The 14,426-nt window shown below is 40.6% G+C and overlaps 1 protein-coding gene and 1 non-coding gene across 5 annotated transcripts in view; one reads left to right on the top strand and one right to left on the bottom strand.

The window, feature by feature from the left end:
• The window catches only part of sema3h (sema domain, immunoglobulin domain (Ig), short basic domain, secreted, (semaphorin) 3H), a 56,067-nt gene that overhangs the window by 34,862 nt on the left and 6,779 nt on the right, over nt 1-14,426 (top strand). For all 4 annotated transcript variants that reach the window (XM_027288995.1, XM_019270875.2, XM_027288994.1 and 1 more), the window contains 6 exons: nt 9,385-9,454; nt 13,013-13,157; nt 13,363-13,452; nt 13,727-13,856; nt 13,961-14,049; nt 14,210-14,251. In XM_027288995.1, the coding sequence (XP_027144796.1) occupies nt 9,385-9,454; nt 13,013-13,157; nt 13,363-13,452; nt 13,727-13,856; nt 13,961-14,049; nt 14,210-14,251 (566 nt within the window). The remainder of the gene's footprint in view (nt 1-9,384; nt 9,455-13,012; nt 13,158-13,362; nt 13,453-13,726; nt 13,857-13,960; nt 14,050-14,209; nt 14,252-14,426) is intronic.
• trnar-ccu (transfer RNA arginine (anticodon CCU)) lies at nt 710-782 on the bottom strand. Its single transcript has one exon. It is a non-coding gene; the product is annotated as a tRNA-Arg (tRNA).

Below are 14,426 nucleotides of genomic sequence, written 5' to 3'. Positions count from 1 at the left end.
TCTGGACTTGCTTTATTCTTTATGCTTGCACAAGTTAGCCCAAGGTGAAATGGTTAACATGGTTCCTCAGATTGGTTGTATTACCAAAGTATTTAATTTTTATGAGCCATCTTTTATGTACAGCATGTGCGTCTTTTCCGGTTCATGCTTCTAAAATACTAGGTGTGCTTATTATTTGTGATTTACATGAAGTGTAAATGGGGTTATTGGATCTGTTGCTTTGATTTGACCATTACTTTTTAAATACATTTTCTCATAGTACCTGCATTTTTATGGAAGTACAGTACTAAGTTATTTGATTGCCTCTTTAAGTTTTTTAAATCTCTTTAAATCCCATCACTGCCAGATGACAGATGACATAGTTTCATTTCGTTGACCTCTGGGTTATGAGCCTAGCATGCTTCCACTGCTGTCAATCTCAGACCCACAATCCCTGATTTAGTTCGTCCACTGGGGTATCAAGTGAACTGAAAAAAACATTTGACATTGAGAACATAGAAATACAAGGAGAGCGGTGAGAAGACAGGACTGGTTTTAATCCATTGAACTCAGCCCTGCTTTCATTAAAAACCCCTTGAAAACAGACAACAGGCTGGACAATGGACAGCTGATGGGCATATGGTACTGTGTGTACTATGGTACAGGGCATTTAAGTTTTCTAACTTTATAGGAGTGTTTCAAGTAATTAAGTGAAAATTACATATCCAATCACCCCAGATGGGACTCGAACCCACAATCCCTGGCTTAGGAGGCCAGTGCCTTATCCATTAGGCCACTGGGGCTTCAGTGAATAATAATTTGAGATTATTATGCAGAGCGACTCTGAACACGGTCACACACCCAGAGGTACCATTTATGTGAACATATTCAGTAAGATTACACACACACACATTCTCACCTAGCCTCAGCCTGTCTGTGTACACAAGACGGTTCTGACTTGTCGGGAGCATAAACATCTCTACCCAGCATGCCTGTGGGTACAAATCTGATAAGGGTCCATACAAATTTGTTTGTGAATACACTTCAGTACACACACACACACACACACACACACACACACACACACACACACACACACTCAGACAAAACCACAAACCCATATACAGGAGATTAAGCCATCAGGTTAAGAATGCTGTCAGTGTTGTGTTTATGCCATGCTCCACCACACAGAAACACTACAAATCCCATAAATCCTTGACAGTCTGCGGGGCCTTAATACCCCAAGGCCAAGTCTGTGTGTGTGTGTGTTAAAGTAAAGTAAAGTTGACATTTTGAGGGTGCTGAGTTACAGAAAACATGAAGGAAATCAATCAACTGAGTTCAAATAAAACACCAGGCACCGAGCCTGCCTCGCTCTGTGTGTATATAGGTGTGTGCTCACAAAAATATGCAAGAAATGCACAAAAAGCAGCAGTGTTTGAGTTCAGCTCCTGTCTGCTGTGACACTGTTGCTATTATTAGAGGTGAAAAATATTCAATGCCATGTGGGTCAAATCCATCTTAAACTGCATGAATAACTATTAATCATAACTAAGCGTTACAGACAAATGATGCTGTCCTGTTGATAGGCACATCAGATCAGAAAACATTTCTACATGTTGTTCTGAAGGGCAGTTAAAAAACAAACAATTTTGTGGTTTGATCTGGAGGACCTGTTGTAAATAGTTTATTCCTTCAGCGTATGTTTGTAGTTGTTGACTCACATATTTCATAAAGCTTTCGGACGCCCTCATTTGAACAGACCATCTGGTCCGTGATGGCCACATGGACTGACTCATGACGCAGGATTGCTTGCTTGAGTTTATTGTTGTTCAGTTGTTTTTGTGTCTGGACTTGTAGAAGCTGCTCTACTTTTCATTAGCCTCATCTTTAATGCGTCTGGCTCTTGTTGTCAGTGTAAAATTATAGGTCGTGCTCCATTGAACCACAGTTATTCAAAAACCCAACAGTTGAGCGGAGGACAAACGTTCCTTGTGCTGCCCGTTCAAGCCAAAATAACTCAGAGAGTCCAGCATCACAGAAGAGGATTCACCGCTGTTGTCATTGTTGTGGTTGTTGTTGTTGTGTAGGAGGAGAGTCATGCTATGAGGTTTTGTAGCTGGAAACAGACTGACCTCTGTGGCCGGATTCAATAACATTACACTGAGGTATTTTCAGGGAAGTTCGTCATCTATTTCTGTCTGTGTGTGAGAGAGTCAATATTCCAGACACAAGGCAGCACCCATATTCTTGTCTCTATGTCACCCACCAACGCTGGAAAGAATATAAAGATGGAGAGGACCTAAAAGGAAAGTATATGGAGGAGTATTTATGTTTAGAAGGACGTCACTGGAGCAGTCTGGGGCCGCACTGAATGATGAGTGCTACATCTGAATAAATGAACACTGTCATCTTCACAATCCCTCAGTATGATGAGGTGAAGTCTGCGAAGGTCAGAAAGAAAGAGTTTGGGGGAGAGTTTATGAGGGAGTAGTGGGGATGATGGAAGGATGTGAAAGATGAGGGTTACAGAGGGGCTGGAAAAAACAATATTCAGAGAAACTAACCAAGCAGGTGAGGCAGACAACAGCTGTATTTACCCTCAGACTGTTATAATAACTATAAATTAGCTAGTAAATACATGACATGACAGACATGATAAATATAACTGGAAATATTATTATTATTATTATTATTATTATTATTATTACGATATTATTATTATTATTTAAACTGGCTCCTCAAGTCAGTACATTTTTGAGTCAGAAACAAAAATGTGAACATTTCACATGTATTTTTTAATTTCTTGTACCTAAAAACATAACTTTGTACTTCGTACTCTGATGGTCTAACAATTAACCTTACAACGATGATGGATGGGAGCTGAATTCAGGGACAGCAGGTCTGACACATCTGTTGTAGTCCAGAATTGAACCTTTCTTTGGGCCAATTGTATCCTCTTTGGAGCTGTTTGGCATTATAGGATAATAGGGAGAGACCAAAATGGTTAAAATAGCAAGTGGAGAGGGAGATAATGTCTGAGAGCACATACAAACATGTATGACTGAGCCAACAAGACGGCCAACTCTGTCAGATTAACCTGACAAATGCTTTTTTCCACTATTTACTGCTTAATTACCTCATCAACATAAACACTTTCTGTTTAAAGTGGGTATGAAAACATGTTTTGTGATACTGAGGACAATTAATCATGTTTTGACGCCGCCTCCATTGAGCCTTCCTAATCCATCAAAGTTTGTGTGAAAATACTTGGTTGGAAGCCCAGTTCATCAGAAGGAGAACCAGAGGAGAAAGATAGAGGGGCAGAAGAGGGAGGAGAGGAGCTGCTGGTCGGAAGAGGAGGGGGGGGGGGGGGATCTAGAAAGAGGGTGAGTAAAGGGTGAGAGTAAAGAAAAGAAGTAGGACAAGTAGGAAGAGGGTAGAGGTTGTGGCACGAGGTGTTGACCAGACAAGAGAAGAAAGGGAGGAGGAGATGGAGAGGGAGACAAGGAAAATAGAGGCAGAGTCGAGTAGAAGCTGTTATCAATGTGTTATGAACCCAACACTGCTAAAGAGACGCTGGAGGAGGAGGAGATTAGAAAGAGGACTGGGAATAAATTTGGCTTCAGGGAAGGAAAAGTAAAGAAAGTGAGAAACAGATGATGTAGAAAAGATGGAGGGAATTAAGAGAATCTGTTAGAAGTGGCTGGTATTTAAAAGGTTATTTAAGACTTCTAAAGTTGCAGTAGTATGTGCAGATTTTGCCTTCACTTACTCAAGCATCTGCTCGCAGTTTCCTATTCCCCTGTAGCTACGGTGGCCTGAAAGTGACCCAAGGAAAGACAGATTTTTACTACATAAAGAGGAATGAGATGGCTTATTAGTGCAAAAAAAATCTAGAGCAGAAGGCATGAATAAAATAAGTAAGAAAGGTCCTCACTGATCATCTGAAGTACTCTCTACAGTGTCAAAAATTAACATATGTGCTGATGCAACCAAGGAGGAAGAGAAATAAAGAATGGCACAATGAACAGACAGAAGAAGAGGAGGAGAAAACCAGAGTAAAGGAGTAAAGATGGTACTTATGTACGAGGAAATACTGCAGCTCAAAGGACATGGAGGGGATGCGTGAGGTGAAGTGAAGCTAAAAGGGTGTGAGGGCGAGAGGTTGGGGAATGAGGTTAATGGGTAAGTGAGGTGGGGAGTGAGGGAAGGGAGCAGAAAACAACAAGGAGGAGATGCAGAGGAGATTTAAGGTTTCACTATGAAATGCACAAAGCAGAGTGTAATGCAGGTTGTGAGATTAGACTTAAAAGTTATGGCCTCCATAATTATTGCTTTAAGTGCCATTTTACTGCTGGCCAAATTCCCAGTCTTTAAAAGGTATTAAAAGGATTTCAGATAGTATGTTTTAATATATGGATGCAGAGATGCACATCATAAGTGTCCTTCCACAATGCTACATAATATGTTGTGTTTTTAATATATGTATAATTATCATCTAGATCTGCTGACCAGTAAATCATGTTTTCCCCCTGATGTCCTTCATCACCACCTTGCAGGAGTAGACATCTTTCAAATGGATACCTTAGCCTGGACATAAGTGTTAAAATTGAGAGAGACGTGAAGATGGGGATAAAAGCAGTGGCTGGAAAAAAATGTGTCACAGAGAAAAGAAAAAAAAGGTGCAGCGGCTGGAGGAATAGGGCCAATAGCTGAAGGGGTTAAAGGACCAGACAAGATGGAGGCCAGACTATTATTGGCAAATTACTATAAGATGGCGAGGAGGAAATAAAGACAGGGAGTGTGGTCAGAAAGATGACAAAAAGGAGGGAGGAGGTGGATTTGGCATTCAGGGAGGCTGGACAGGGAGGGAGGGAAAGAAAGAACAGCAGAGAAATGAGGAAGATAGGGGTGTTTGCCTGGGGGGCTACGGCCAGACAAATGGGAGGAGGATGAGAAACATAGGGGCTGCGGTTGCAGGTCTGCGGGCTAGACAAGACTATCTACCCTCAGGGGAAGGCAGCCGCTTTTTGTTTAGAGAAGAAGAAGACACAAGAACAACCCTCCAGAGAAAATAGGCCAGACAGACAGATGGACGAGGAGATGGAGGGATGGAGAGATGGCAGGAGGGAGGGATGGAGACGGCAAGGGACGGCGAAAGTGAGAAACAAAGAATGAGAGACGCCCCGAGGGACCCTGGGATGTCCAGGTGGATTTAAACAGAATAGAGAGGAGGTGGGGATGAGCACCTGATGAACAGATAAAGAAGAATAGAAAGGGAGAGAAGAAGATTCAGAGAGACACAAAGAAAAGCAGCTCAGAATGAGGGATTACTGTTAGTGTAAGATGGTGGCCAGCTGTCTGACAGTGATGTGGTTCAAAAGATAAAGAGAGAAAAGTAAAGATATGAAGATGTTTCCTAAAACTGCAACATGATTTATGCTCCTTTTGAGATATTTGATAACTTCACATTTAAATAATGATCTCAAACATTCACCTTGACTCACCTGGTCAGATTATTTTGTTTTGCTTTCCCTCCCGTGTTAAAGATTAACGACATTAGAGCCACTAGAGTTTAATAAAGCAAACAGACGAGAGACGTAGACGCGTGGTGGAACTGCACTAAATCTGTCGTAATTTAAACTTGTCACACGGCGATAAGAGCACATTTTTTTTGCCAAGCTGAGCTGTAAATAACCGAGACATCTTCTTCAAAGTCTGGAAAAGAACAGGCTGCGTCTTCCAGAGATGAACCGTGTCTTAATGTGAATGCACAGGGAGGTGCAGAAGAGTCTGTCTAACTTTTGAGCAGAAGGCATGGATTGAAAGTTTTCTCCACAAGGTTTTACTAAAGTTTTTATTAAGTTTAGTATATTTACTTCCGTGTGCTCTTTTTAAGCCATACTAGCAGCATAGCTCTATGAATGGCAGTCAGTTTGTTGATCAGTCAGTTGTTCCACTTTGCTCCAGAGTGAAACATCTCGATAAGATATCCCCGTCAAACTCAGCTGTGCTTTTTGTTTAGTGCTACTCCAAAAGTAAGCGTGTTTAGATGCTAAATTAGGATGATGATGGTAAATATGGTAAACATTGTACTTGCCAAACATCAACATCATCATTGTGAACAGGTTTGCATTTAGCTCAGAGCACTGCTGTGCCTAATTACAGCCTGATATATATATAGTGGTTTCTCAACTGATGATTAAAATCATCATGTTTAGTGGGGTAGCACTATAAAATACTTAGGAGACTCAATAGAGAGGTTTAACTTGATAGTTATGTCTTGCTGCAAGTTTCTCTGCATCAGGTTTAATATTATGTAAGCTCCACATCAAAACTCCATTCACTCTTCTACCAAATGTTTACATGTTTACCTGCCAACGACCAAATTAGGGTTTGTATGTTTGTATGTTTGTTTGTTTCCTTGTTTCAGTTTACTGTTAACAGGTATTCGCCAAAACTGGCTGCTACTTATTTTTTTTTCTGTCCTTCAGTTCTGCACATTAATGTTTATCATTCCACAGCTCAAACATGTGTCCTGCAGACAAACACGCTGTCATTAACATAGCCAAATATGGCTTTAATCACCTCTGTAGATGTGGTCTGGGTGGAGATTCAGTGCATATTTGGTGCATTTTCAAATGGATTGTATCTGTTGTTTGCGTCCGTCTGATCACAGTCCGATCACCCGGTAAACGTGTTTCCTCCTAGTTTAAACAGAGGCTGTGTGTTAACTGTACTGAAATGACTTCCACCAGGCTGACTGCTATAAAACTGAGCTCTGCAGGTTCAGATATAAATCTTCTGATGCCCTTTTTTTGACTCATACCTTCTTTGAAAATAAAACAAAAAAAACCTAAAGCTGCTTTGGATGAAAGCGTTCACCAAACAGAATATATATCATCCAGAGTAATAAAGCAAAACTGCCATAAAAAAAAGCTTTAAGACAAGTAGAAAGGGAGCAAAAAAAAAGAAAATGGGGAGATGATAAAGGTTTTGATTAATGAAAGGAGTTGAAGAGGGATGGGCATTCTTTGGAAGATTGGAAGAAGAGTGGTGAAAAAAAGAGAGTAAAATATGGTAAGGAGGGATGGAGGACAGGGACAGAAGTGAAGGGAGTTATCTGCACAAAAATGGGAAAAAAAGAAGCACTAAAGAAAACTTAATAATAAAGGAGTGATAAATTAAATAAGGGATTGAGGGAATGAGGAATGTGTACGCTGCAGACTACACATCGTCCTCTGTGCTCTGCCCTGCTGATTGCGTGCATGTCCATACATACAGTATGTGTGTCTGTGTGTTCATGTGTATGATTTGGTCCCTGCAGTTTTACATTTTGGTGCTTTCATTTCTCTTTGTTTGATGTGTGTGCCCTCCAGAATCTGTCAGGGTGTGTGGCAAGTGTTCGTGTGTGTTCGTGTGTGTGTGATGAGATGAGATTAGACTTCCTGCAGGGCTGTGGTTCCTTGGAGGCCACCTGAAGCAGCAGGAACGACGGGAATGTGGGAACAGTGATACGCTCCGCTGTCTCCGTCACCACAACATCTCTGCCTCGTCGTGGGAAGAAGAAACGAGAGAGAGGAGAGGAGAAGAGAGTAGAATGAAGGCAGAGACATGTGGAGCACAGCCAAAGCTTGTTTTGAACATCCTTCTCCGACCTTTATTGCTGCAAAGGTTTCCAAACTCTTTGTGTCTCAACATCAATCTGAGCACTTTCTGAGTTAAAGCTTTTTTAAAGAGTTTCTAAGACTTTTAAAGTTATCTGTCCCACCGTGCTCTCGGAGTCGAGTCAAGTCGTGTATTTATAGATTATCACAGCATGCCATGCAGGAAACAATGAGCTCTGTTCTGTACCTTTGTGATGTGATGATAAAAACATTCCCAAACTCTTATCTGAGACAAAAGTGCAAAACAGAAAACCTTTGATTTATTGTGATTTAAATAAACAGTGAAAATCAAGACCTTGTCTGCACTGTGACAGCAGACAGATGAATTATACGATGACGAGCAACACTAGAAATCTGGGGATACAGATGATGAGCATGTGATGAGCTTGAGTTAAAAATCATCTGAACACTGTGCATCAGTTGGGTTTTTAAACACCGAAACCCAAACTTCATCATAGTTTGTCAAAGTGGTGTCTGATATGAAGCACTGAGTAAAAAAATGTTGACCTGTGCTGCGAATAACGGACCTACATTTGACTAATGAGAAGGTTTTGTGAGGATGACTGTGTGGGACTGGAGGGAAATAAATCAGAAATAGTTTATCAGACACTGTTGACTTTCCTTGTAAAATATATTAACTCATTTTGTTTGTTTCTAATCAGAGACTTTTAGGAGACATTTTGGTGACTCCTGCCATCTGTTTGTTTGTTTGTCTGTTTGCTGTCAATCTGCTCATTAGTGTTTTCATCTATTTGTGACATGCTTCATCTCCGCTTTAATTTACAGCCCAAGGAGACAAACTGCAGTATGTGGATTATATGGAGCAGCAGTTTGCTCTATTTGTTTGTTTGGTGTTTAAGTTTAAGTCCCAACATTAATTATAACCTGTTCTATTTTGATGGACTTGCATTGAAGCTGATGAATTACAAGATGCAAACAGAATGGGACGTGCTCACCAAAGCGTTAATCCATCATGGCACTAGTGGTCAAAAAATCTGCAGGATACCTTTAATTAAACCTTTGTGCAGTGTATTCTTTATAGTACATTCATTTCTACCAGTGTTGTAGTTGATTGATTTTGACCTACAGTCCATGATGTTGCTGTTGTGCCAAGTGGAATTAGTGTCATTTATCAAAACTTCAATGCAAACATCAGACAGTGGGAGTTTGATATGTCTTATTTAAAACAAAAACATGCCCACTAAGCCAAATTAGTTCAGTCAAACTTGGGCCAGTGGTGTCTGGGATATCAGCTTTTAAAGACAGACAATTGGAAAAAGAGTCAAAATCCACGCTCCACCTAATTGCACTGTGTGAAGGACTGCAGTCGCTTCAACGCCACAGTAAAAAAGACGTATCAAATGATGAGTGGAAGAGTGAAGACTGAGGTGTGGTGTTACTGTGTGTGACAGCAGGTGCTGTTCTCCTGTGGTGGACTCTGCGCTCAGCTCTCCCACTGTGGCTGGTTATTAATGGCTACAGATTCATTACAAGCAGCCAGTCAGCCATGCTGCCAGCATGCCTGACGCTATTAGTCACACAGTCAGACTGATTGATGCACACACATAAACACGCATACACTATACACAAACCTGTTCAGCACTAATCAAAACTTCTCCGGTTTTTCAGACAGTGTTATGATTTTTATTTTGGCTTGACTAATGTTTTACTTCTTTGTCTCCTTCCCCTTTCTATTCCCTGATCCCTCCCTCCTTTCCTTGTTCTCTCAATCCAGAGGACATCTTCATCCTCCACGGGAAAGATAAGAAGAACCCTCTCATCTATGGTCTGTTTACCACTTCAAGGTATGTACCTCTGTAAAGCAGAAGACATGGGAATATACTGTAGTAACTATAAATGGTACTTTTTAATCTGTGCTCCTTTGTTTATGTGTGTGGTGGTAGTTTTGAGGCACTTGGAGTGTCTTGAATTTCCACTGGGTGGAGAGTTTTCATTTCTAAAGAGATAGATCATGGTTAAAAAAGAAATGCACTGAGTCAATGTTGATCAACAGCCCCTGCAGATATATTTGGGCTCAGTCGTTTTGTGCTACAGTACATTACAGGACAGCACAAACCTTCTTTCCTTTGAGTGTCACATGAAAGAAAGAATATAGAAGAAAGAATAAAGATGAACACTATGACATTTTATTGTAGGGAAAAAAATAATGGCTTCAAGGGACAAAAATAAGTAGGTGCAATCAATCAATTTTAGCTTGCAGAAATAATCAATATTTATACTGAAAAACAGAACTAAATTCACCTCAGGCACAACCATTACAGAAGGGAAATGATTATTATTTGACTCAGTCTCATAAGAAACACTAAACTAGAGATTATCTTGTGATGGGACATGCTGTCTTCTGACCTATGCTGACACAGTGTTCATGTATTGGGCCACACAGTTGCACGGTTGTCTCACTCACATCACGTTGACAAAATCCGTCCACAGACAGACAGACAGAAAGACAGACAGACACATAAACACCTGCCAAAGTCTTGATAATCACCTCACTGGTAGTTTCCACTACAGTAGGTGGTTGATGACATGATGACTCACACAGACTCACAAGGTGAAAACAATACCAGCTGTCGCTGTCACTGTCGCTGTGGCTGGTAATTACCATATCAGTAGTTAGCAAAGTTGAAGGATTCTGGAGGCTGGCATCATTTAACATTAAATAGATGAGCATGTACATCCACAAGCATTTGTTTGAAATTTATAACTCAAACCAAAACACACAATATGATCTAACTAAAGTACTAAACCGAGAGTGAGGGTGTGTATTTTTTATGTTTCATGGTGATGATGATTACATTACATTTTGCTCTATGTCACTGTGTGTGACACTGTAGTGGGAGGCCGCAAACATGCCACTGGGTCCTCCATCACTGTGACTCATGAATGAAACATATTCATTCATGTTAATGAAATGGAACTCATGTGAACCTTCATCATCACCATCAATGCTCTGACTGTGGCACAGTGTGTGTGTGTGTGTGTGTGTGTGTGTGTGTGTGTGCACTGTAGGATAGGAGAGGCTGTGTGTTTGTGTGTCATGTTTTCCTGACACACAAACACACAGATACCCATCAGGACGATGATTTAAATATAGCAGTGTTCATACCAGCTAAATGGGTGTATGTTTGTATGTGTGTTATATAAATGGCAAAAGTTCTTAAAGTATTGCTTAATTTAAGGCACAGTCTGTAATGTTTTTGACTAAAAAGACTAAAATGAAGCATCTTTGTTTGATTGCTTCAGGATATCGATCAGGAGTTACTATAGCTATGAACTATCTGTGTAGTCCTTGGATTATCTTTTTTGAATTTATGTTCATCTTTCACTAACATGTCTTTTTAAGGAGACTACAAGGAACTTTGAGACTTTAGGAACTTGAGATAAAAAAAAAAAAACATGAAGAGAAAAATATGAACTTGACACATTGCAAAATACATGTTCCAGAGGTCAAACCAGAACAACAACATGCTGTGCAACTACTTGATTAAAAACCATGACAAGGAACAAAGAAAATTTGAAGCAGCACTGAAATGGCTTTCATTAGAGTCTGTAGACAATATGCTTTGTGTTAGTATCTGCAAAATGATCATTTTCTTGCATCTTGGTCAACAGAGAGGGAGTAAAAAACATTTTTCTACTCCTTCTGGAGCAGAGCACTGACACACACACATTTATATGTGCTCGATAGAAGGCAGACAGATGGATAGAAAAAAGGCTGATATTCAAAAAGACAGCCTCTCATTAAGACTGGCTCTCTGAAAGACAGATAACAGGTGAACAGATTCAATACACAGACTGAAAAATAGGCACTTGCTGGTAAAAAAAAAAAATAATAAAAAAAAAATGGGGAGAAAAATAAATTGAGTAAAAGCCAGAACAAATGAGCGAGCTAGTAAAAAAAAACTAAAAAAGCCTGCAGTTTCTCATTTTCTCCAAACTTAGTGACGGCACCACATGTTCTGAGAATAACCCAGTTTCTGAGGCGGACGCCAGAGCTCTACAGTAGCAGCAGAAGTATGACAACATTTGGCATGGCGGAGCAGGGAGTTGGTCTGTTTTTTGGGTTTGGGAAAGTGTCTGGAATCTCAGTGGGGAACGGATAGAAATCCACGGCATCACCCAGGGTGGGGTCCTAACCACAGAACTGCGCAGTGCAGAAAGGTCATTGCATCTGAATGGAAACGTCTCTCTCTCTCTGGTTCACTCATGATTGCACACACAGAACTTTTTGTCTCCAGTGATGAAGTCAAGAGAGTAGGCTGTGATTCTGTCGTCTGTTATTGGCTGTCCATTTGATGACTTCTTTAATTTGACTGTAATTTAATTTAATTGAAATAAATTAACAGGAGAAGAGAGTGTTTATTCTTTTGTCACTCATGCATATTTATATTCATTTGTTAATTTGCTTGCATATTCATTCATACATCCTTTATTTGTTTTGGGATTTCATCTGAGATCTCAGACATAACTGTCAAATCATTACAAAATATGAGGAATTGAAATTACACTAATTGGGCTAAGGAGTATGTGGATTCTTGCTCGTAACACTTGTTATCTCAGATGCCTGACAGTAGTGATAATATTTCGACAGCAGAGTAAAACACCTCGCTGCAGTGTTTAGTTGTTGATGTTTTAGGGGCAGTAGCTCAGTCTGTAGCCTGTTGGCTTGGGAACCAAAGGGTGGCCCATTCAAATGTGGACTGGTAGCTGGAGAGGTGCCAGTTCACCTCCTGGTGCCCTAAAGCAACACACCAAACTGCTTATGCTGAAAAGCCTTTTCCTTTCTAAAGTGCCATTGAGCAACACACTAAAGTGCCTACCAGCTACAGGGAGTACAGGGAGAAAATAAAACTTTCCTCCAGAGATGAATTAGACTAAACATACTGTATGTGTCAGCCATGTGAGCTGAAGGAAACCACCATGATGCATCACAACACAGCCTTTCCGTCTGTTCTGTTTCTAGAAGCTCTCCCCATCAAACTGGAATCTTTAAGTTGGACACACTCAGCCAAAAATTGTAACCATGATGCTAACTACAGTGGATGGGATATGTTGTGGTGGGGACTGATGTGCTGAAAGCAGAGCATTTATCCAGGCTGGACTTTGGGTTGGAGCGCATTCAGTGAATTGATGCATTCAAGCTGAAAAGCCACAATGACTCACAGCTCTTCGTACAGTACACCACTTTCTTATTTATTTCACGGCTTTAAGTCTACTCATCAAGTGGAATCATCACACGCTCAGCTTGTGTTCTTATTCATGCACGCTGGAGGAATAACGGATAGAAAGATTATACGAAGCTGACTATGATGAATGACAGTTCTCCTTTCCTTTATCCCCAGTGATATCCTGAATGGTTCAGCAGTGTGCGTTTACCGAATGGAGGATGTGGTTCGGGCTTTCAAGGGGGACTTCCTGCATAAGGAGGGACCTCAGTATAAGTGGGCAGAATTCACAGGCAAGGTGCCCTACCCAAGACCAGGAACTGTAAGTTAATATAATCACCTTTAGAAACGTGTGAAATGATTAGTTATACAGGAGTAAACATTGAGACATTGAGAGCTACACTCTCAGTTTAACTAAATAATGCACCTTACTTCCATATTAGTATGAGGATGGAAAGTTCTATTTTTAATAAGTGCTAAAATCCAAACATTTCCCTTTTCTTGTTCTCTATTTCTCTCTCTCTCAGTGTCCGAGCGCTACATATGGAAGCTACAGCTCCACCAGAGAGTATCCTGACGACGTCATCTTCTTCAGCAGGACTCATCCACTGCTGCAGGTTCAGCTGATATTTCACTTTATTAAATTACACCAGTCTAATTTCATTAGCTGGTGGCCTATTTCACAGTGGGGTCAAGCAAACTTTCTCACTCTATTTTTGTCCAAATTCTTAAGAGAGATTAAGAAATTAAATAAACCGACAGCCATCACCTAAGGGACACCAGTCCAATACTGAGAACTTATATATACGATGAGCAATGTGATTCATCAACTCAATAAAAATAAATTATATGTAGCTTATTACATTTTCTACAACACTGAACTTTTGACAGGAAAATGTGCTGCCGCTGGGAGAGCGCCCCCTCCTTGTCAGAGTGGGAGTTCACTACAAGTTCAGCAAACTGCTGGTGGACAGAGTGGAGGCCGTGGACGGTACCTATGACGTCCTGTTCATCGGCACAGGTACAGTATGTCTGTGTCTTAAGTTTTTGAGGTTGTAGAATTGTGCGCTTTGCATTTTAACCCAATGAAACGTTTGTCTTTTGGTTTGGTTGTCTGTTCTGCAGACTCAGGCCTCGTGCTGAAGGCTATTCATCTGCCAAGAGAACACGGTCAGAGTCAGGAGGTCACTTTGGAGCAGCTGCAGGTCTTTCAGGTACATAAAAAAAAAAACACAATATCATCTCTTTGCCAGGTGTTTCTATCTATCTATCTATCTATCTATCTATCTATCTATCTATCTATCTATCTATCTATCTGAGTGAGAGATTTCTGTTTGTGCTTCACAGTTTTCTTTTTCTTCTTCTTCCTCACAGCACAAATCACCCGTGACAGCCATGACACTCTCAAAGAAAAAGGTAACAGATGAGCGAGAGAGACAGAAACTCACTTTTTAAACTTCCAAACTCTGCTACACACACACACACAGACACACACACACACACACACACACAGATGAACACGCACACGCGCACATGCACCCGCACGACATCACACTTATCACTCATCACTCCACCTTGTATCTCCAAGGAC

Source organism: Larimichthys crocea, chromosome XV, assembly GCF_000972845.2.
Source record: "Larimichthys crocea isolate SSNF chromosome XV, L_crocea_2.0, whole genome shotgun sequence".
Classification (NCBI taxonomy): Eukaryota; Metazoa; Chordata; class Actinopteri; family Sciaenidae; genus Larimichthys; species Larimichthys crocea.
This window is presented reverse-complemented; position numbering and strand designations above follow the sequence as displayed.